The sequence below is a fragment of the Lonchura striata genome, chromosome 3 (genome assembly GCF_050655825.1).
Source record: "Lonchura striata isolate lonStrDom1 chromosome 3, ASM5065582v1, whole genome shotgun sequence".
Taxonomy (NCBI): Eukaryota; Metazoa; Chordata; class Aves; order Passeriformes; family Estrildidae; genus Lonchura; species Lonchura striata.
The window spans coordinates 19,126,496-19,149,764 of NC_140705.1; the positions used below are offsets into that span (position 1 = coordinate 19,126,496).

The 23,269-nt window shown below is 35.9% G+C and overlaps 1 protein-coding gene across 1 annotated transcript in view; it reads right to left on the reverse strand.

Annotated features, from left to right (window-relative positions):
• The window catches only part of TPO (thyroid peroxidase), a 47,751-nt gene extending 25,465 nt beyond the window's left edge, over positions 1–22,286 (reverse strand). Inside the window, exons 1-7 of the mRNA XM_085574567.1 lie at positions 19,124–22,286; positions 18,252–18,345; positions 15,479–15,563; positions 13,671–13,840; positions 11,359–11,491; positions 6,562–6,691; positions 3,654–3,860 (exon numbers count right to left, since the gene is read on the reverse strand). Of these exons, the coding sequence (XP_085430693.1) occupies positions 3,654–3,860; positions 6,562–6,691; positions 11,359–11,491; positions 13,671–13,840; positions 15,479–15,563; positions 18,252–18,345 (819 nt within the window). The 5' untranslated portion in view covers positions 19,124–22,286. The remainder of the gene's footprint in view (positions 1–3,653; positions 3,861–6,561; positions 6,692–11,358; positions 11,492–13,670; positions 13,841–15,478; positions 15,564–18,251; positions 18,346–19,123) is intronic.
• Positions 22,287–23,269: the final 983 nt, after the last annotated feature.

The window sequence follows — 23,269 nt, forward strand, 5'->3', positions numbered from 1 at the left end:
AAAATTTTTATTGTGAATTTATCCTGTGGGAAATTACCTTGTAAATGTTTTTTGGTTTGTTTTTTTTTTTTTTTTGTTTTGTTTGTTTGTTTGTTTGTTTGGGGGTTTTTTGGTTTTTTTTTTGCTGTGGATTAAAAGAAAACCTAGCTTAGATCTCTGAAAGTTTGAAAAAAAGGAAAATATTAATGCTTATTTGTGGACATGCAACTTGGAGAAGAGTCCATGATTCCATTTGACAGCGAGCTGCTGCTCTGAAACAGAAGAAAAAACCAGGGACTCACTTTGCTGGTTGCTGAGTGCAGATGACTGATCTATTTGTGGCTGAGACAGTAACCTGTCATGTTACATGTCACCTTTTTCAAATCACCTCACTTTTCTGTGACTCTTTTTCTTTTCTAACTTTTTTAATCTCAGGTAAAACTGTAAGCTTTTCTGGATTGCATCATGCTAACTGTATGTGTCATGTCTATCTTGTTGGCAGTAACATAATTAATACTCAATAAAGTCAGTAGCTCTCTTATGAAAGTCTTTCTAATGCTTCTTTATGTCTCAGCCCTAACATGAAATAATAATCTGAGGAATGACAAGTTTTCTCCACAACCCTGTTCTGCATGTCAAGCTGTTATAAAAGAAGAGTAAACTAAAGCTAGTGGGTTTGGGGTTTTTTTCCCCATTAGGGGACCCCATAAATATACAGCAAAAAGAATGTTCAGGCTTTACCAGAAAGTACAGCCTCTATGTGAGAATTGCTGAGAGAAATTCTATAGAATTTATTATAAAAATATCCAGAACAGAAAATCACAGAAAATGGTTAATGGGAACCTATGAATCATTTACCGACACTTGTTATTAATATCAATGCACTATTGCAGCTTTTGATCCTTCATTGAATTGCACTGACTCTGAATATTTTCTAGACAGATTTCCTAACCTGTGCAGTCAGGAGCTTCCTCTCCCTGCTGAAACCCCCAGAGAGGATGTGCAGTTGCAGGCACAGTTGTCCTTTTCTGTGGGTGGATTCTCCCTTGGGTGCTGCTTTTGTAGGAACAGCAAGAGTGCAAACTGCAACTTCTATGTCTAGGTTGCTGTATAATATGCTATTGATTTCACTGCCACTGGAAACCAGCCACAGTTTCTTCATATACAAAGTGAATGCATAAAACTGGTTGTGGGTGTTTTCCAAATATTTAATATGTGGAGATTTATTTAATTAATAATTCTGAAAGAACATTAGTTCTAGAGGGGAATAGCATTTTGTTTCAGGGTTCAAAAATTAGTTCCTCTGATCACATTATTTACTGCATTTACTGCAACAGTCCCTTTTTTCTTTTTTTCTTTTTTCTTTTTTTAAAATACAGATTCTGTCTTGGGGAAAAATCAGTCACAAAATACAGAACAAATATAATAAAAGCAAAAGAACAACTATATTTGTATCTGTCCATCAAAGCTGTGACTAAGGTTAATAACAAAATGGAACTGAAAAATTCATGGGACTGTAACCATGTAAAGGGGTCACAAGTTGAGAAACTTGTCTAATACTTTCAGGGTTGTAACTGAATTTGCTGTATGTCCCCTACCATGGCCAATCATGGCTACATAGAAGGTAGCCTTGAGCCATCCTCCTGCTGGGCTACACTGCTGAGAAGGAGGAGCATCCAGTGGTAGATTTAGTTACACATGAAATACTCAGTGATAGATTTAGTACATGGTCACATAACTCACCTTAAAGTGCATCCTTGAAACATGCTCTCTGAACCTCATCACAGCCCCAAGACAGAAATCCAAAGTCTGTGCCTTGTTTAGCGCACTGAAGGATGCACTTGCAAGTCTATGCCATGACAATCTGTGCACCTTTTATCCCTCTGCACTGAATGCCTCTACCACATTAATAATGTTAGCCTTGGAGTCTTTTTTAAAGATCTTGTATTGTTGTCTTCTTCTCTAAGTAGATGGGATTTAGAGGCTTGAATTAACCAGGGTTCAGTGATTAGACCAGTGTGGTCCCTGTGATCCACATTTCATTCAAGTTACAGGAAACAGTATGATTCTTCTCTCAATCAAAAAATCCATGTAGTAATAAAAAATGTGGGAGTTTTGCACTTAAAAATCAACACTAGACATGGTATTTCAAAGAATTTATCATAAAACCAAATTATTTTTAAAGACTTAAGCAGTTTTATAGCTACAGAAAAGAGACTTTTTAAAATAGGGAGTGGCATGTGTTTCAGATGGATCCATTTTCACATCACACAAAGCACTGCTGGTCAGGGAGTGGGTGTCCTCCCTAACCTCTCTTGGTAAGACTTTGGGAATGGGAATATTTCTAAGACTGTTACTTAAAAACATAAAGAGAAAAAAATAATTTCTTGCCCCAGATGGAAATTTGAATCACAGCAAACTAGGGATTTTTGTCAGAACTATGGCATACTCTTAGTAATTAGGGCTGTTGTAGCTGATTCAGGTTACTCAGTACTGTCAGTTGCTCACTATCTGAAAGAATGTGGTTCTTTAAGAAGCTCTGCTCTTTCTGAATGCTCTCAAGATATGTTTGCAAACTTTCAAATGTCCATATCTCCAGGGTGAGAGGGACTTGATTTACTTGCCTGTGGTCAAATTGTAAGCATTCATTAATTTCACTTAACCTTCCCACCATAAAAATTTTAAATTTAAATTTCTCCCACTATATGAAGACCAGCGACCTTTAAACAAATACCCTTTAAGAGTTGGTTCTCTTTACAGTTAGCCAAATATTTCCCTCTACATTTAATGAAAGAGGAATGAGGCACTTAAAGCAAAAGGAGTTTGTGGAATGTTTATCAACTACAGTTTGCTGAGGCAAAAAAGGTTTTCTATTCTGATAGAAGCCCTACAGGCAGTACATAGACAAGCTGGTCAAAAATCAAGCTCCAACACTAAGTAAAGCAATTGAGGTTGCTCTGACTTGAACATCACCAAAGGCTGTGATGGGCATGGTCCTTTCCTGTAGCCTGAGTTGGACAGGCTATACTTTGAGAAACAAAAACATGGTTTTACTTTGCTACTCAAATTTTTTGAGTGAAAGAAGGACTATACTTTTAAATTAGGTGATCAAGAATACAGTATCCTAAATTTATACCTATTTATGGTTCTTCTAGTCCTCTAACAATCTTTGAACTCATGTTTTCCATCTGCTCAAAGCAAAGATATGATGTATGTAGGTTTCAGCAGCTCCCTGGATATCATTTTTATACATACATTGAACAGATAGCTCTCTTTGAAAGTTTGCATTAACTGGAAGAAGTATCTTTGCTTTCAGTGAGTAATGTTAAGATACTTTCATTTTATCTGACTGAAAATGTACATGACTACTTTGCTATATTCCCCAATGGAGCTCAAAACCTTGAAGCCTGAGAACAATAATGTTAGGAGCAACCAGTAAGGCTTCTCTGCAACATAAACCTTAGGTTCAAAAAAAAATGATGTTTTTATTAAGTACATTAACTATAGTTTATCATCTCTACAAAAAAACCCATTAAATATCTACCTGTTTCATTCAATAGTTTTACTTTTTTGATTCTTCTATCACTGTGTGTTCTAATATTTCTTGACTTTACTCACCTGCTTAAAGCCTGGAATTTCGAATTTCTCTTGAAGAATTTAAGTTAGACTCTTACCTTTATTGGAAAACATGGATTTTGTTTTTCACAAGTCATCTGGCACTCTGTCCCACTTAGGAAGGTGATTCTACTTGTGCTCTGGGGTGTGAATGCAATGTCATGGTCTATGTACTGTCCCCATACCATAATGATATCAGAATACAGGCTGTCTTCAGTAACAGCTTCATTAGGTGCATGAATAATTTTTCTGGTCACTTCACGAACCTGAGAAGAGAACCAATTTACCTTGAGTGTCAAACAATTTTTACTTCTCACAAAGTGATAAAACACTACAAAGTAGGGGGAACAGTGATAAAATCTATCATCCGCCTCCCCAACTTTATGTTGTAGAATGCTTTTAATGGTTTGACTAAAACCAAACCAAACAAAAAAAAGCCCAGCAACCCAACAATAATATAAAATCCAACATCTACCAGGTTCTTATTTCTGTTCAGGAGCTGAGACCAAGGTGCCACAAGCAGTTTCAAGGACATTTCAGCTGAGTTTTTCTATATGTTTGGAAGTGAGCAGTATATCTTTGATCTGTTCCTTTCCAGAGGATTTTGAAAACCACACATCTATTTTAGACTGTCTAAAAGTCTAATTCCAGTCTTATTCTGTTTTCTCCTCTTTAAAGAAGAAGGATTTGCTGGGAAATCTCAAATCACTGTTGATACTCAAAGTCTGAGCTGTTCTGTATGTAAATGAAAGGAGCTTACACAGCCCAGGACATGAGGTCGGCTGCAAACACAGGGTAGCTGAAAGTTCAGCTTCCTTTTCCCAAGCAAAGAGAAGACAAACCAATATTTCTGATGCAGTTCTGTGCAAGAGGCATAGAGATACATGAGGAGCTCTGAGGAAGAGCACATAGAGACATCTATGCTACTTATCCATCCTATATTAATAACCAAGCAAAACCATCAGGGCAAAATCAGCACTCAGTTTGTGGAGATGTTCAGAGTATCATTGTTCACAGACTCCTCTCTCATGCTACAAAATATTCCCTGGCAAATATCAGCTGCCCTGGAAGTCAAGCAACTGAAAGGCCAGCACATAAAATTGACTCACAGAGCCTGTAATAAATATAAGGGCTATATAATGAATGTATAAGGCAGATTCAGTTAAATTAAATTGGTAAGGACAACAGGCAACATGGGACTTGTTAGGAACATCAGAATTTATGCAGAAATAGTCAAAAGTAAGCTACCTACAGCTCATCAGGAATCCAAATCTTTCAATCAGTATTTTAATAGCTTTGGTGGCCACAAACATGTTTTTTGAAGTTAGTAAAATTTGCTTATCACTGTTTTGCTTTATAGTAATCCTCACACTTATCTATCACTTTCACAATATTTTCCTGTTACTTTTGAAAGAATATAGTTAGATATCTAAAAGTACAAAAAAAAAAAAAAAAAACCCAATTATGTAAATGAGAAGAAAGATTTATGACATTAGTTTTACCCTATCTTACTCCAAAACAAAGCAGAGAACCTTGCTGATGGTCAGATGTTGATGACCAGATTTGGTACAGTTATATAATCTTTTTTTAAGAGTGTTTTACTTTACAAGCATGTACCCTAGTGAATCTAGAAAAAGGTAGTTTGTACTATCTACTGGAAATTTGCCTGTGTAAATGTCAGGTTTTCATCTCTGAGTGCTAAATTGTGCAACTTAGAGACAATGTTATTTAATTAATAACATGAGTTGCAGGTGACATTAACACTAAATTCTTCTGCTTATCCTTATTAAACATACAATGGTTAAAATAACAAGACTTTGAGTCCATTAAAAGTCAGGTTTCAAAGCAATGATGACAAATCACAAATTGTAAATCCAGCCCAAATCATTGTATACTGCACTGGGGAATTTTTCTCCCAGTCCTCTGTTCAAACGTTCTTTTTTCAGACTTCCCTCTACGGCAGGTCTGCTATTTTTTAAGTATATGAGGTGCTAAACTCCATAAATATTGCAATACTTTCTAAGATCAGTAAGTTGGACTAGCTGAGAAATGAAGTCATGATTTGACAGCAATACTTGTTCAGTTAAGACTTGCTAGCTTATGAGGAATGGCACCCATACACACACCTACACACATGCTAGAATGTCTATGCACTTTATATCTGTTTAGTTAATATGCAACCTTGTTTCCCTCTCCCCCCCGACCCCACAGTTCCCTGAATAAAGGTGCCATTATTAAAATAAAGAATCACAAAATTGCTGGAAAATCTAGGCTGGAAGGAAGCTCTGGAGACCACAAGGTGCAACTTTAAATTGAAGGCAGGGATTAGGCTATTAAAAGCCCCATAAAGACAGATCTTGGGTATTTCCCATGAGGGATATGCCAGAAGTTGTCTAGGCTGGAATCCATAGTCCAACAAAAACCTTTTCCAGCATTCATTGTGCTCACAACAAATTTAGTTTCTTGTTTGAAGACAAAATTTTCTCTGGAGCAACTTGTGAGCATTGCCTCTGGCCATGGCAGTGTGCATCCTTGTAGGCCTCCCTCTTGTCTACAATTTCATCATGGGAAGGTCAGAATTAGGTCCATTGTGGACCTTTTCTCTACCTATGTAGAGAAGTCACCCTGTGTCTGCTGGCTGCCTGGTGCGTGCCAGGCCAGGCATTTGGCTGGCTCTTGTCCTGCCTGCAGCACTTTTTGGAGCACTGGGATGCCCCTCAGGAGTGTCAGTGCCCCCTGCACTGCTCCATTTTCCCATTACATTTGGGCTTACCCCAGCCAGGTACAGGGAACCTCTCACCATCTGGCTGAACTTCTGCTTTAGCAAAGCCACTGGCTTCTTGACTGAGCTCCACAGATACTTTCAAAGTATTTTACACAGATATTTCCTTTCCTAATGCACATGGAGTTGCTATGCTAATGGCCCAGTGTAAGTGTTTCAAGTGATCTGGAGGTACACTGCCTGACCGAGGGTAGCTGGAATCCATTGTATCGGATGCTGGGATCCCATCCTCGAGGTTGGCTGAGGCCATCTTCATAGGCTGCTGGAAGCCACCTAGCCAAAGCTGTGTTGGATGCCCCCCATCTAGGATGTTCCCTATGAAAAGAAAAAGAAAATTAAAAATCAATGGCAAAAAAGCAACAGCAGCAGTAGAACCTTTGAATATATTCTGAATTTAAAAAAATAGATATACATACATGCATACATACATACATATATATGTTTATATTGTATTTATATGATATATATGTTCTGAATATCTGACCTGTCCATAAAAATAAAATAATATGAAATAATAATCAGCCACAAAGCAAAATGCCATTAAAATAAGATGTTCATGTAGCAGTCTTTGAAATTCTTCTCTTTATGTGTGCCAATACTAATTTTACTCAAAAGGAAAATAATAAAAATTGAAATTGCTAATGAATTATTACTATTTTACTTTTACTGTGTTTATAACCTAAGTTGTTTACCTTTGGACATTTTTTAAATACTTGCTGTGAAGGTAAGTTCCTGATAGTCTCTTCATTCCTCATAAAGTCAGATATATTCTCAAGAGCCTTGAAAAATGTTTGCTTAGAGCAACAGAGAGGAAATAAAAACTTGGGAAAATATAAAGAAATCCTTCAGTGTGAAGGTGAAGAAACTTAAATGAAAATTGGACACTAGTCATAGAGAAGAAATCATTTAGCAAGACTAAAGTAGCACAGCCTGAGGAGATGGGAGCTGAATCCAGTGGCAATGCTGCCTCTGGTTGAAGCTATACCAATTTCTTGGGTCCATCTTTGGGAGGGCCTGTGCACAGGCCCAGACACTGAACTGTGCTGCTAAGTAGTCAGCACTAACTGAAGTGTATTTTTATCTCACAAAAACTTGCTTTTCTCTGAATGTCACCTGCCTGAGCACATCTTGGCATCATTGCATACCAGTTTGTCATCCCACAGCCAGCCTACCTGGAAGGGCAAAAAGGAGTAAAAAGTGTATTCAAATGTGTAAAAGTAAGAGGGTGGCAAGAATCAGGTCACCTTTAATTTGAGGGTCAGCAAATGATTCTTGGTGATTTCTGTTTATTAGTGTAGTCAGCGAGTCTTGGGTTTGATCTAATTAATTTTCCTTCTATCATGACTATTAGAAATGTTAGGATTTGGTTTTTTGGCTGTTTTTCAATTTGTCCTATTCAATATATTTAATAATTGTTAAATATATATCAACACTAAAAAGAATAAATAATTTTTTTGCGATGCAGTCAGTTGACTAAAGTTGTAAAGTAAGCCACAAAGAGCCATAAATATTTCTGGAATGTTAGTAGAAATAGATAGTGTTAAAACAGACATTTACATGGATCAGGATACTAAACAATTATATTAATATTTCATTGATCTCCAGCACACTGAAGACACTCAATTTGCCAAGCTATATGATACTGTAATACACTTAATTATCCACAATAATTCACACTTGAAGGTTGAAGTATGCTTTAATAAAGCATTCAAATTAGTTACAGTTGATTTGCCTTTATTGAAATTGCATAAAATACTGCACATAGTGTAGTGCTATTTCACTCAATTAAAAATAATGAAATGTTAATGTAACTGCTTAACCAGTGATTTTTCTCCTGATTGCCTTTGTATGTTAGCAGATCACTGGAATGCTATTCTAGTAAAACCCCTCTCACATTCCTTTTTATTATTGTATTAAACATGTTAATATATTGGAATCTTGCTTGAGTTAAAAAGGCAGCTGAAATAATGAGACTTTGCTACCATACAGCTTTATAAAGTACTCAAATTTGATTACAATATATTCTGTTTACAGAAAGTGGGAGTTTTCATTTACTTGTGAAATACTGAAATTGTATCATTTGGATTTTGTTTTGGCTGCCTGAGAAACAGGAGTCTTAAGCTGCCATTTACTATCCAGATTTTTATCTTTTGAATTTTATTTTAATGTTCTGCCTAGCTGCAAGTAGATGGAATGAATGCCATATATCAACTTAATAATTGAAGTTTATGATGTTTTAGGTTGTGCTAAGCTATCATGTGTGTATCTTCTGGAAACATGGGACACTTCTGGAAAATAAGCCTGCTACTAATTGAACACTTAGCTTGCATTGAGGTGAAGTAGCTAAGCTAAAGGAAACACCTCAGTTCTTTCTTATGGAAGTCAATGGACTCAGACAGGATTGCTTGTTCTTTCTACTAGGTGAGCCATACTCATACTCCTAATTCTGCTGGTACTGGGCCTCCAGACTGAGCACCAGCTCCTTACCTGAGAGAATAGTTAATGACACAGCAATGAAATAGAAATGTTGCAGATAAAATTCCTCCCTGATGCCCCAAATATTAGGTGCACAAAAAGTAAGGTAGTCATTGAATAACCTGTCCATCAAGCCAGAAGGACAGACAGTTCCTGGGTGCCATCCTGTCATTCCATTCTATTTCTCACTACCAGGAACAGCCAAAGATGCAGCCTTGCGGTGGACATATAACTACCTCTGAAAACTAAGAGTAGGTGAAGCTAATTGCACTCTGAGAGTCCCTTCCTTTAGTACCTGTAATTCCTTCACCCTTGAATTCCTCTCATTGTACTAGACACTAAAAAAATACTTAGATCAATGCTAGCTAGTTGGGATTAAAAAATGGGAAAAAAATGGTCTTTGGATTTTCCTTCTGCTCCTTATTCTTCATTTTAAATTAATGCAATTTCATTTTGCTTGTTTAGGCAGAAAGGAAACTAAAATTTGTTAATATCTCTTACTAGTAAAAGTGGATAATATCTCTGCTGGGAATATCTGCTATTATGTTGATATTGTCCATAGAAGGTCATGTTTATGCTGCACCTTTGTTCTAGGAAGTGCACACTAAAACAAAGCAATCTCAGTGCTAAGGAAAAAATCCTTTGCAATTGTTCTGATTTGTCCCAAATGTGCAAACTGATTTAGCAGAACATTTATAAAGCATTTCCTTGCTCCCTTCTAAATAGATTTAATTTTTTTTTTTTTTGGACACATAATTAATTCCACTAAAAATTTTGTTTCTAAATTTTACTAATGAAATGGATAATTTTGTGATCTACAGTACAGATATATATTCAAACAGAGTGAGCAAAAGTACAAATGCAACATAGGTCTTGATATATTTTCTGCCTGAAAGTGGAAGCTGTAAACAAGGAAAAGCACAGACTGGTATTTCATTTAATGTCTGAAGTCCTTGCAGCTGGTTTACATCACAGAATATGTTATTTACATTACAGTGTTATGGGCTTTTTTGGCTGATGTATTTCAGTAGAACTAGAGGTATTTCAAGGGGCTTAGAAATTTTTAAACTCAGTTAAGATCTGATTCACTGGTTTCAACACCTTTGGTTTTGAAGGGTTTTTTTGTCACCTTACACCTTTTACTCACATTTGGAGCAGAATCTAAAATACCACCAAATATGAGTGGTGGGTTTAAGTTCTGATGTGGTATAACCATAAAAACATACAAAGCAGAACAGAGTGACTGCAGACCAGACTCAATTAATCATATTTACCTACCCAGCTTCAGATGTCAGACTGAAATGCCTGCACACATCCTAACATTATCAGTCACTGAAGAGAAAAAGGTCTTTACCTATAGCAGACTGCTTCTCTCCATCTCTAGGGAGAAAGACTAAACAGACATGCCTGTAAATTAAAAGCTTCATCCATGTATCTGTGTTCAGCTGCACAAATCTTGGCCAATATATTCAAGCCCCGATAGAGATGTCAGTGCAAATACTGTACTAGCTGTTAGTTCAGATTCCAAGCAACTCTGAACATGCCTGGGGGAAATTATGGATAGCCACATAGTTAGATTTATAACACTGATGCATAGCAGGTTGTGTCCTCTCAGCAGAGTCTATCAGACATGTTCCTTACAAATGACTCGTGATGTAGCAAAACAGATTCATCTCATAAAACCAGACTCACCGAATAATAAAACTGCAGAATTGTACTGCTGTTTATTCACCACATTGCAGAGTACTTAACCTGTACAATAATAACAGCCTTCCATTTTCATCTCTGTAGCACTTCACCTGTAAACTTACAGTCCACCTCTCAGTTTGTGACCTTAGGTCTATGTATCCAGAGGCTGTTGAGTACAAATATTGTTTTCCCTTGTATTTAAAAGGGCCCTCATTCTCAGTTTTACACTCATTGCATTGGAGGGTTCTGAAAAGAACACATCTATTATGTGGGGTTTCACAGGAAACAATTACCAAATAGATTTGGCAACAAGTAGATACTAGTTTAAAAAAATAGCCACTAAACACATTCAAGCAGAAATGTCAAATTAAAAATAACACCTAGAATTTTTTATATTCATGCTTGCTAACTGTTAAAAATACAAAAAATATTTCTCCTTGGGAAGTAATATTGTTTTCCTGATTTATATAATTTTATCCAATTCAATAAAAAATAAACACTGGATTAGAATTAAGTTTTCTTTTTATATAGAAGAAGGCATCTACTAAATCAGTTCTCCCAAAATATGAAGTTCCTCACATAATCCTAGTAGCTTTCAGAGGAAAATCCTGTTTACAAAAAGTAGTGCACCAAAGTTTAAATTTCTTCCTCCAGGAATGTTTGCAGGCACCTCATTTACACACAAGTTGATGCCAAAGTTGACTGATTAACACCAGTCCCCCTTCACCGATTTCCTTGGAAAAAGTAAACTTGTCAGCTTCTTGGGTTTAAAGAACAAGAAGAAAAGGATTTTTCAGGGCAATTTTTATCATACATACCTGTTATTGCAGGCACCAGTGATGAGTCGATATTCATTAGCTAAGCAATTATTTGGACATTTTGGTGGCAACATATAAGGCAGACATCCAGAACTATTAGCAATCATAGTGAGCAGATCAGGTGATAAACGATCTGAAAGGAAGAGCCCAGAAAAGCAATTTGCTGTATTGGATTTAGCAGCTAGAGTAGAAAAGGCATTATTATCAGCTGCATCTACAGAATTTTCCCTCTTCCTCGGAAAGAGCACTTAATGAGAAGTGCTGCAAGAGGCTGTGTCAGGGACTTAGAGGCAGAGCTGGTTTTATTAGGTGATGCATAGAGAATGAGAAGAAAGAGGTCCAGCAATAGCTGGGAACTGAGGTTGACCTGCTTGCTGCGTCCTTCTTTCCCTGTGCAGTAGTACTTTTCTTGCTTGGTCCCTGTATTTACAACAAAGGTGTAAAAAATGCCATTCAAGAACAAATGTATATGCCAAGGAAGAAAAAATGTGTGACTGGAAAGATGCAAAAATTTAAAGACCCTGCAGCTGACTATAGACTTCAATGCCGAGTGGAAGAGAATCAGAATTATTAGCTGGAATTTGGAAGCAAGGTAAAATCAAGTCCCTTTGTATCAGTAGACAGCATGTTATAAATATATTTCTGAAATTATCCAAGATGGGTCTCCCAGTGAGCATCTGATGATGAGGGAGAAAGCCACATTATTGTGTAAGCTGCAGAGAGCTGGCACCTATTCTCACCTCTGCAGGTATTAAAATATGTATGGCCAGTTGGAGGTGGATGTACCCATGAAATAGGAACAATGTGGTCTAGAGGAAGGTGACCCTGCCCATGGCAGGGGGCTGAAACTAGGGAGTCTCTAATGTTCTTTCCAGCTCAAACCTTTCCATGATTCTATGAATATCCTTTCTGAACTCAGAGAAACTTTGACACTCAAAGTGACTACAACCATCCCATGATGAAAGATGAGGGTAGAGGTAACATATAACTCTTGCCTTTGTCTCCCCACTGGCCAATGCATGCCACCCAGTCCCAATATCTGTTTATTCTGCCCATTCAACTCTGAAGTGAACTGCTTTAGTCCATTGTTCAAACCAAAATATTAAGCCACAAAAACAAGCAACAAAGATTCAAGGACCAAATCAGCTCAAAGCATGTTCTGTGGAGCAGTTAGAACCTGTACAAGGCAGTAGTGAGAACAGAAGGAGAATAGGTTCTTAGACTGGCTATATAACCTTCTCATTCTGTACTAGTAACTTGTGCCAAATTTGTGGATAGAGCTGTACTTCTTTGCTAGTTCAGGTTCAAAATTATACTCAGAGCCCAGCACCCCAGTTATCTGGGCTGCCTAGGTAGATACATATCTTCTTTAAAGTTAATTTAGTTCTTTAATTCATGTAAAACTATTCTATTGTGGCACATAGACTCTACAGTGTCTATTCACATTCCATTAACATTGTTTCAGCTCTGAAAATTAACAAGAGCTATGTGCACTTCTGCAGTTTAGAAATTCAACTTCTTTTTGAAATCACACAGCACAAAAATAATTGCATCATGTATGTTTGTGTGTACATAAGTATATGCACAGACAAACTAATATAGACAAAGATATATATTTTAGTTCTACAAATGTCCCATTAGTTTAGTAAGTTTACACTTCATGTAAGTGAACGAATTAAATTAGGGAGTGAAAAAAGTCAATGTTTCTGATATTTTGATCCTTCCAGACACCAGACAGACATATTGAAATTCATATCTAATTAACAGCAAGTATTTTACTTAGAAAACATTGAATTTTCTGGACTATGTCTTTCTTTCCCCATCTAATATGAAAAAACCCAGTTAAAGTGGAAATAAATGTGTAATGGCAGTGCATTATAAAATTAGTTTTGGAAATATGAACATATGTTTTTTCAAAAGAGGGATATGCATATGTTGAGAGGAAATGTGTTTGAAAATGGCAGTGCCATAGTGTGATAGAAGATCAAGCACTAAACCCAAACTGCTAGGGAAGATAGATATTTCACTGCAAACAAGAAGCTTACAACACCAAGGATATGCAGGCTGATTTATAGGCAATACAAATACACTGTCATGAGTTCACAGGATGCCAATAATGTATACTGCTCTCCTCAACTATAAGGACACCACCCACACTACAGCAAAGAAAAATGTAAACCTATCTGAGGTGTTTTCAAGAACAAAGGAAAGTGCAGAATAAAATAAAAGTGAACTTAACTGAACTTTAATCTAAAAGACAGCATTCAACAAATCAATAGTGTGGTTTGCCAGTGTCAATATATTGTATTTACCAGTTGGATGCAATGAACGTTTGTGCTTCTGGCAAACTTTTTGTTTCAGCACCTGAATTGACATTTCCATTCGTTCAGCTGCTCGGGAAATATCTTGACTCTCTTGTTCAGGAAATTTTGAGAAAGCCAGCAGTAAGGCTGGGGTTGCTATTCCACTTTCTTGGATCTTCCTATAATTGAGATAAATACAGAAGGTTTTGTAATGTATACATTTTTAAGACCTTTTCATAACAATAAAGCTGTCTGTGCTGGATATATTGTAAGTTTAAGGTATTTAAGGTATTAAGGTATATTTTGTTTGAAGAGAACACTGAGAAAGCAAAGAGAAAGGCTGTTTTGTGACCTTGCTCTGCAAGAAAAATTCTAAAAGAGAAACTGTGCTTCTGTTGGACGCACAACAAGAGTTCATTTCATGGGAAGCCTTTAGGATAAGAAAGAAACTTTTGGGGTGAGCAGAGCCTGCAGCACTAAGTGGAAGACCATGAGCAGGATAGTCACAAAAGAGGTCTCCCAACTCACTGCTATAAGCTTTGCTTTCATGTAGCATTTAATATTCAAGACCATCCTCAATCATAAATAGGACTTCTGAGCACCAATTCTCTTTAAAGTCTATATAACCACATACACAGTATTTCAAAGGAAGCTTAATAGTCTAGTGTCTGGGGTAAGTGGTCTCAGTTTTATTCCTAATAAAATTTCAATTCCTAATTGAAATAATAATTGTTAAGCATTTATCTTTAGCAACTCTTAGCATTTATCATGTTTAAGATATTGACCAAATAATTGCCACAATATTTTGTGAGCCAGATAAATATCAGTATTTTCATCTATTACATGAGGCAGCTGAGCCACTGAAAGCTTGAGACTTATGGTTTTAAATTTTAAATGCCTTAGGATTGTCACCAAAATACTATCACTAAAAATCGAGTGTGAACTCAGTCTTTACACACAGAGGGGCAACAGTTCTTGACAACTTCTATCCATGTAAACAGTTAAAACTCACAGAACTCTGCAAATCATGACTCATTTTCAAATCCCAGGGGTAAGTCTTTAGGAAAGTCTATGCAAAAATGTGGGGATTGTACCCTGTAAAACTTAGATGATGTGTTCCAAATATTGGAGAGAAATTAATTTTGTGTTGCATGGAAATCTAGTCATGAAATAGTTGGAAGAGCTCATTCTCTTATTATAACTCAAGCACAAAGGAGCTTTCCCATAATTTGTTACCTATCCACAGTCCAAAACAAATGTTTTATTTCCTTTCCCTTTTCTTTTTTTTACATCTGTTGTAGATGGAAGGGGAAATATGAAATTTACTTTAACAGTCCAATTTAAGGCAACAAGTTTGGCTCCTGGTGTCATAGAAGTTGTTCCTGTCTCACTGCACCAGAAAAACATAATTAATGTTCAAAAATAGGTCCATAAATGTATGATTTTTGAGCTATTTAATTCAGAAAAAAGCATCCAATTTTTTTTTTTTTTTTTTTTTTGTTTTTTTTTGTTATTTATTTTGTACCATATTTTAAAAGAGCAACTTATATGGTGATAATGCACAAGGTCCTATTGGATCAGATTATCAGTGACATAATCACAGAATGGTTTGGGTTGGAAGGAACCTTAGAGATCCCCTAGTTCCATCCCCTGTGCCATGGGCAGGGTCACCTTCCTCTATACCAGATCCCTCAGAGGTAAATGGTGGCAGTGATTTTTTTATTGTTTGGGTTCCCAAAGAAACAGAAAGATCAACATCAAACTTTTTTGTTATGACAGCTTTTTTCCTGTATACATTACTCACTTCTTTTTTTTACCTTTTAATTTCATAACGTGCAGCATAATCCACCAGACTAGAACCCTTCTGGATAGCCTTATTAATGCAGTTATCTTCAATTGGTTCTTAAGAGGGAAAAAAACAAAAAGAAAGAAAGAAGGATAAATATGTTAATAAATAGCATATTTATTAAAATATATAAAACTAGAAAATATACAAGTTTCTAATATTAAGGTACAATTTCTGGCCTTTAAAAGCATCTCCATATGTTTTTCCTGAAATTAATGTTGTGGCTTCTGAGCTTTCTAAAAGTTAAGGTAGGACTGTTAAATAAATTCTTCCATAAGTTATAAGACTTGGGGATTTAGATTTCCTTGCTTGAAGTATAAATCTAGTTTTGGACGTGTCATATAGGACCAAATATAATAGGTCCAGCTGAAACCTGTTGTGTTCTCTGTATGCAGCTGTGTTCCTTAGGTTCATATGTATTTTTCATCAAACTGTCCTTGGATTGACAGGACAAACTTCATCCTCACTCACAGGTAATGTGAGCTGGTCTGAGACAGATAAAGAATTCAAGTCCATATTCAAGCAAAATTAAGACCTTGGATTGGGCTAGTTCATGAAAACCCTATTCTTATTTCTTCACCTATGTTTGGTAGAAAGATGATGTGAACATAGTAATACTTCAGCTGTGCTATTTTGTATAATTCTGTTATGAAGCTTAGCTTATCCCTCTTTTGTGTACATGTTGCTTTATAATAAAAGAACCAGTCATGTTTAAAGTCCAACTAGTTTATTTCTATCTGAACTTTGTGGGATGGCCCATTTTTTTCTTAGAAAACAAATAATAAAAAATAATAACAATCATTTGTGTACAATTGTTCATCATTCATGTATGGTGTAATTTTAGGGGAACATGTTTTATTTGTAGTACATCCTGTGCTATTTCTATCATCTAGTTTTTGAATAAGGCACTCAGCTCAAGTAAGAGAAATGTGTGATGAGGAGTAATATCTCCTAGGCGAAATTATACTCTACTAGAGTTTTCAGTATCTAAGTATAGAAGTAGTTATTTCTCTTTTTCACCTCTGCATAATAAAATATTCAGATGATTCATTTGGTGCTATCATTTGGATTTCCACTACTTCTGAAAACCTTTTTGAGTCTATGTTAAAAAAGAGTTTGATTTTTACAGGCCATACAATAAGTAGTTGTTTTAGAATTTAATATAGCATATTTTAAAATTACTTGTAGGGGGCTTAGCTCTGAGAAATATAACGTGCTTGAAGTATTGCTTATCCTGTGATATTGATTCAGACTTTGATGTAAAGGAGAATATCCACTTGCTATACTTAAATTCCATTGTCTCTCTTCCTTTTCTTCTAAGAATTTGGTAGAATTCTTCTATGAATTTGGTACCAATACTGTGTCTTCAAATATTTGGTTCTTGAGTAATAAACATTACCTTGTACTGTCTCATCAGACCAAGAACACTTACTATAAAAAGAATCAAATTTTATCTATTTATAATCCATGTATATTTTATATATTAGGAAAGAATATAAAAAGGAGGGAGAGGGACTTCTTATATGACAGGATGTCAGCCGATGGTTTTAAACTGACAGAGAGCAAGTCTAGATCAGATATTAGGAAAAAATCCTTTACTGTGAGTGTGGTGAGGCACTGGAACTGGTTGCCCACAGAAGTTGTGAATGCCTCATTCCTGGAAGTATTGAAGGCCAGATTGGATGAGGCCCTGAGCAACCTGGTCTTGTGAACGGCATCCCTACACATGGCAGAAGGTGTGGACCTATATGATCTTCCCTTCCAACCTGAACCATTCCATTATTCTTGGCTTTATTTTGTATTAACCAACATCTATTATAATGTGGTCATTTTAGACCACATCTTTCCAAACAATTTGTATGGAAGCTTAAAGTAAATAATCCAGTATGGAAAGAAAACCTGATCTGTTTTGAAGTGATAGTACAAAAAAGATGTCTAACAAGAAGCAATAGCTTGGGAATTTGTTTTTAGTTGTTTTTTTTATATATATATATAATTTTATTTTATTTGTGATTCTACACTTAATTCAGGTGAAAACTTTCCTAGGGAATCATATCACCAAACCTTATGAATCATGCATACAGCTATATAATAGGAAATTGTGGTTTGAAATCCTGTTTCTTTACTATCTCTGCCCTAATTTCAAGTAAAATCAGTTTCTGCAGAGTTATTTTAAAATTCAGTCTGGTATCTGTTATGCTTCTAGTTTATTAGATTTAACTAATTTAAATTAGTAGATTACAAATGATGGTAAAAATTACAAGATTACATTTTTTGAATGTAAAGAATACTGCAATCTGAGATGCCCTAAAATCCTCAGGGTGCCAGCAGCCAACAGATCCACAGGAGAGAAGCACCCTTGTGGGAGAGCAGGAGGGTGCCAGGTGGGACATGCTATGACAACTGCCTCTAGCCCAGGATGATTAACAGATGGGGAAAGAAATCCAGCAATCGTGCTTGGCAATGATCATTGGACACACAAATGCTGCTAAGAAGGTAAAATCACTCCTAGTCAAAGCAGTGATTGAGATACCCTACACATGCAAAGTTTTACTTACTGAGTTTATGAAACTACAATTTAAAAGAACACCTCCATGGAATAATTCTCAGAGAGGTCAGATAGAATATTTTGCACACAAAAGAGGTTAAGCTATACTGCTGTTGCTGAACTGTCTGCAGTGTCAGTGTATTTTCAGCTTAAGCATCAACATAAAAAACTAATGTGTATTTTCACTGCTACTTACCAAAGATAGTGTCTTTCCCTATTTGAAAGAAAGAAAAGAAAACAGCTGTGAAGGATATAGCTGCTGAAAATCCCAAAATAATGAAAACTTTCATCTACAAGAAAGAAGAGATAACAGTTGAAAATACATATATCTTCATCTTCTAATTATAAGCCAGACTATAAATAATTTTCTGTATATGGCAAATTTTACTTTAAAATTAGATTTCCAACCATGTTCTGACTATATTTTTGAAGTTCAAAGTAATTCACTTTCTCTTCCCCCTTCCTTACTTATTACTTTTCTTTTGCATTTTGAAAAGCTTCTAGCACAATGATACACATAACTTTATTTTATAACATAATATATTCTCACAATATTAGCAGCACATATATTAGATGCTCATCAATATTTTACTCCCATTCATTTTGAACTTCTGTGCATGAGACTGATTTGATTGTAAATTAGTGATTGCACATAAGATAATGAGGTGGCCAAACTAATCACAATTAGTCACACCCTAATCTATGCTCCTATCCATAGATAACTGTATCAAAGCAGCACAGTGAATATGCTCACTCTGCTGAGCTGAGCTGCATTGTTCATTGCAGTACTGGTACTCTGGCAGGTCTTACGGCAGTGCAAATATATAAACTCTTCAAAACATACAATTTTCACATGCACTATATTGACTGGAAAGGGAAATATTTTAAATATTTTTAGATCCATGTTCTATCAAAATTAAAAAAAGAAATCAAGTCTGAACATTCAGAGAAACTATAGAAATATAGAAATAGAAATTCAATGTGAAAACAACCCTTCCTTTTGCATTTTATGAGTTAATATAATGGATTTCTTCTGGAAAATGGCAAACAAAAGTTTTATTGTCTGACCTTTTGTCTGCTGAGGAGATTATCTTCCACAGTTCTGTACTTTATCGATGGCAGTAACTGTTCTGAATTATGAAAGCCAAGTACTTTCCAGGGACCCAGTTTATGCTATCAGCTTTATGCACTGGTACTCACTCAAGCTTTAGCAGTGCAAATTATTTCAAAATCTTTTTTGGCCACAGTTATGTTCCCACAAAGCAGAAACTGACGTTAACACTTGACTTGTTTATTTTTTCCTGCTGGGAACCAAAGGATAGTTGTGTTGTCAGTTGTTACATCAGAATTATTTTTTCCTGAATATGAGAAGGAAAATGAGTTAATATTAAATATATATATAAATATAATATTACCATGGTATGCAGTAAAAGAAAATATTTTTCATTAGTTTTTCTTTTTTAAAAATTTATTTGACAAAAAAAGCAACTTTTTGTCCAATTTTAGGCATTCTATACTTTGTGCTTTACCAAAACAATCATTTGGAATTCAGATCCTAACCCCCCACGTTGCCCACCAACTTCCTTCTAACACTTTTTATTTAATCTTTTTCTCTGAGGCTAGCTGTTTTTCTTTACTCTTTTCAGCCCTATCGTTTCTTTTAAAGCCAGTAGTTTGACCTAAAGAATCTATTTGGCTGGGGTTTTTCCCGTTGCTCTATAGAGGCAGATAGGTCAAGATCAGATCTGGAATCAGGATTGAGGATTCCCAGATTCACTCTTTGCTGGTCATGCCAGGGAGATCACAAGGTGGAGCCAAAGATCAGAGTTTGATCTCTGCCAGAGGGACAAGGTGAGGAGGGGGTGGGGAGCTGGAGCATCCTGGAGCTGGAGGCTGTGGTACATAGTGGTGAAAGGAAACCTAGGAGCCTGTAAACTGACTGGAGGACAAACTCCAGGATGTCATTACAGCAATTTGGGAATATCATACATAACCTGTTCACTGCAAAGATGAGTGGGCATGGTTCAGCAGCAAGCACAGAGAAATTGGAAAAGTAGGCTTATGCTTCTTGGCTGGAGGATTTAAGATTGCAGACAAGGAGTCAAACTTGCAATACCTTTTTATCCTGTTCCAAATTGTAAATCTTTTAAGATTATCTTTCCTTACATAAGAAAGTATAAAGGAGTTTGACTACTTCTAAGGCAGAGCTAAGAACTGAGAAAAGCAGATCCATTCAAACACCTAATAGAATAAAAAGCTCGCCCTATATAATTTCATATACTTCACAAGTACTACAACTTTAATTTCTGAGAGATGAGAGACTTCCTTAAGATGAAAAAAAGGTTTGATTTTCTTTGCTGTTTCACAGTCAAAAATCAAAGCTTCCCCATTTAGTTCAAAAAGAGCATACCTACATCAAGGTTTATTTGAATAAAGTTCTCAACAGTTGCTCATTGGTTGCAGTTGAAGTATTTGTCAACAGTGGGCCTTAAATGCTTACATGCAGTAAATTGGTCTGTGATGAAAAAATGGAATGGCAACATTTATTTTGTGTTTTTCTGAGTATCAATATTTAACTGCCCAATGAGCCACAAATATAGTTTTAGCTAAAACCTGTACAAAGTCTTAATTACACAGGACTCACACAGACAGGCACAGCTGAATTCCTATTCTTACTGGAGCTCATTCAAAATCTTGTTATCTAAACTGATTAAAGGGAATTGAGAGGGTAAAAAAACAATAGCTTAAGAACAGCCTTAATTATTTGAATCCAGGATTTGCATATTGCCATAGTAAGCGCAGAAAATGTCAGTGAATATCCTGCTGAATGTACCCCCTTTGTTCCAGATTTTCTGTTATCTGTCTGTTTTAAGCCATTCTTCCTGCAGAAAGGGTGTCAGCCTTCATGCCCAGCAGTGAAATTGCACAGATCAATGATGGTCTAAACATGGAGTACAAGAACAGTATGAAACAGTCTTTATACTAAGCAAAACTCTTGAGAAAAGCAGCAGTGAACCTTAACAGTTAAACCATATTAAGTTTTAAATTGACTTGTTAAATTTGCTATATTCCCAATTAAATCTGCACATGAAAACAAATGTTGTATCTATGTTCTTAAAATTTAAAGACCTACATAATAAATCTCTGATATATTTTTATTATTTGTGATAATAAAAAGATAAATTCTGTTCAATGAAGTATCCCAAAGCAATAGAATTTCAGATTACTCACAAATATGAATTTCTGCAAACCTACTATGGTATTTAGAAAAAAATAGTTCATACTTAGAATATTATGCAATTGCAGCTGATGTTTGTAACAGGAAAGAGACACAATTCTATAACCTCAAAACAACTTACATTTGCACTGTAACAGCCTGCAGCCCTGCCAGGCTCTCTGAGGCGTCATCAGTTCTTACAAGCATTGGATTAGAATGAGAGACCTTCAACACAAATCTGTGCTGCTGCAGGAGCTATTTCTGATAGCAGATTGCACCATTTTGTAGCATTTAGTGACAATCCTGGGGTCTAGCAAAGCATGAAGGACACTACGGATGTCTAATCTATAATAGAAAAATTAGTTTCTAATCTCTTATGGCTTTTAAAGTTCTAAAAACACCCTTGCAAGAGAAGAAGTAAAAAGTGCATATAACTGCACAATACTTCAAGAGGAGCAATTTTGCTGAAGTTCCAGCTTAACAACATAGAAGCAACAGCAATAAGCCTCATTTTAATATGTTGAGCAAAATATCACAAGTCAAAAAAAAACAAGATAAGGGTGAAGGAAAGGAGTTCAGTGGGAAACATCAATTTAGCTGGGTTTCAATGATGTCATTACTTCTAGTTACTTTAAGTATTCTAGTTTTTTTTCTGGGATCAGTTTAATTTCATTAGAAAGGCTCTTTTTTTGCTATTACTCTCTTTAGATAGGAAAGACCTTCTAGAGGTGTCTGAAGCCATGAATGGGATGAAGAAGGTGAATAAGTACAATCATTCACTGTCTATTCCAGCAGAGAACAAAAGCTTACACAGGTTGAAAACAAACATAATGTACTGTTATTTAGACAACACAAAGCTATACCATGAAACAGTTTGTGTCTGGTAAAAAATTTCATATAAGTTAATTTAAATGTTTTCACATTTTTATGGAACAAAAATATATTAAGGCCTATGAGGTACAAGATTTACAACAGGGACTCCTTAATCATAAATGAAGTATGGCTGGAATTTTTCTCATCCTTTTGTTTTACAGGCATTTCCCAGCATTAATTATTGTTTGGGGGGTGTGTGGGGGGGTGAAGTTTGTGTTTTGTGGGGTTTTTGTTGGGTTTGTTTGTTTGGATTTTGTTTGTTTGGTGTGTTGTTGTTGTCAAATAAAAACTATAATGTTAAATGTCTCTCAGGGCTGACAGGGTGGCCAGGCCCAGAGGGTGGTGGTGAATGCTGCCACATCCAGTTGATAGCCCGTCACTAGTGGGGTTCCCCAGGGCTCAATGTTGGAGCCAGTCCTTTATCAATTATTTGGACAAGGGGATTGAAGGCATCCTCAGTCATTTTGTTGACCAAACCAATTTGGTTGGGAGTTCTGATTGCCTGGAGAGCAGAAAGGCTCTGCAGAGGGATCTGGACATGATGAATCAGAGATGGATTTGGTCATTACATACTATTTTTAGTGTATGATGCTGAAATCATGTTCTCAGATAAATTATTTTTCTTAGAAGCAGGTGGCATGTAACTTCTATAGAGCATGAGACTGTCTTGTTAAAACATTAATGAACCTCAAATTGATATTTTATCTCATGCAAACAAGCATTAAAAACTCTAGTTACAGGAAGAATCCCTCAGCTGCTCTGCTGTTTTGGAGTAACCCAACTTGCAGAACAAAATTATGTAGGTAAAATTTAACTGTAAAGAAGAAACCACTCAATTTCTCGTGACTGAATTAATGTGAATCCTGTATATCACTATTTGAAAACTCTGCCTTAACTAATGAACAAATTATGATTTATGTGAAAGAATGTGGAGCAGATGAATAATTTTTAAGGTCTATAGAAGGTCTGAAATTCGGTGGCTTGCATCACAAAAACTTTTCCTTTTAAAATGAGACAGAAAATTAATCTTTCATCTTCACAGACTACTAGTTTCAAACAAACTCAGACTCTTTCAGAGAGATCATTTCAATTGCAAGTGTAATGGTGAACTTTCTGCCTTCCTC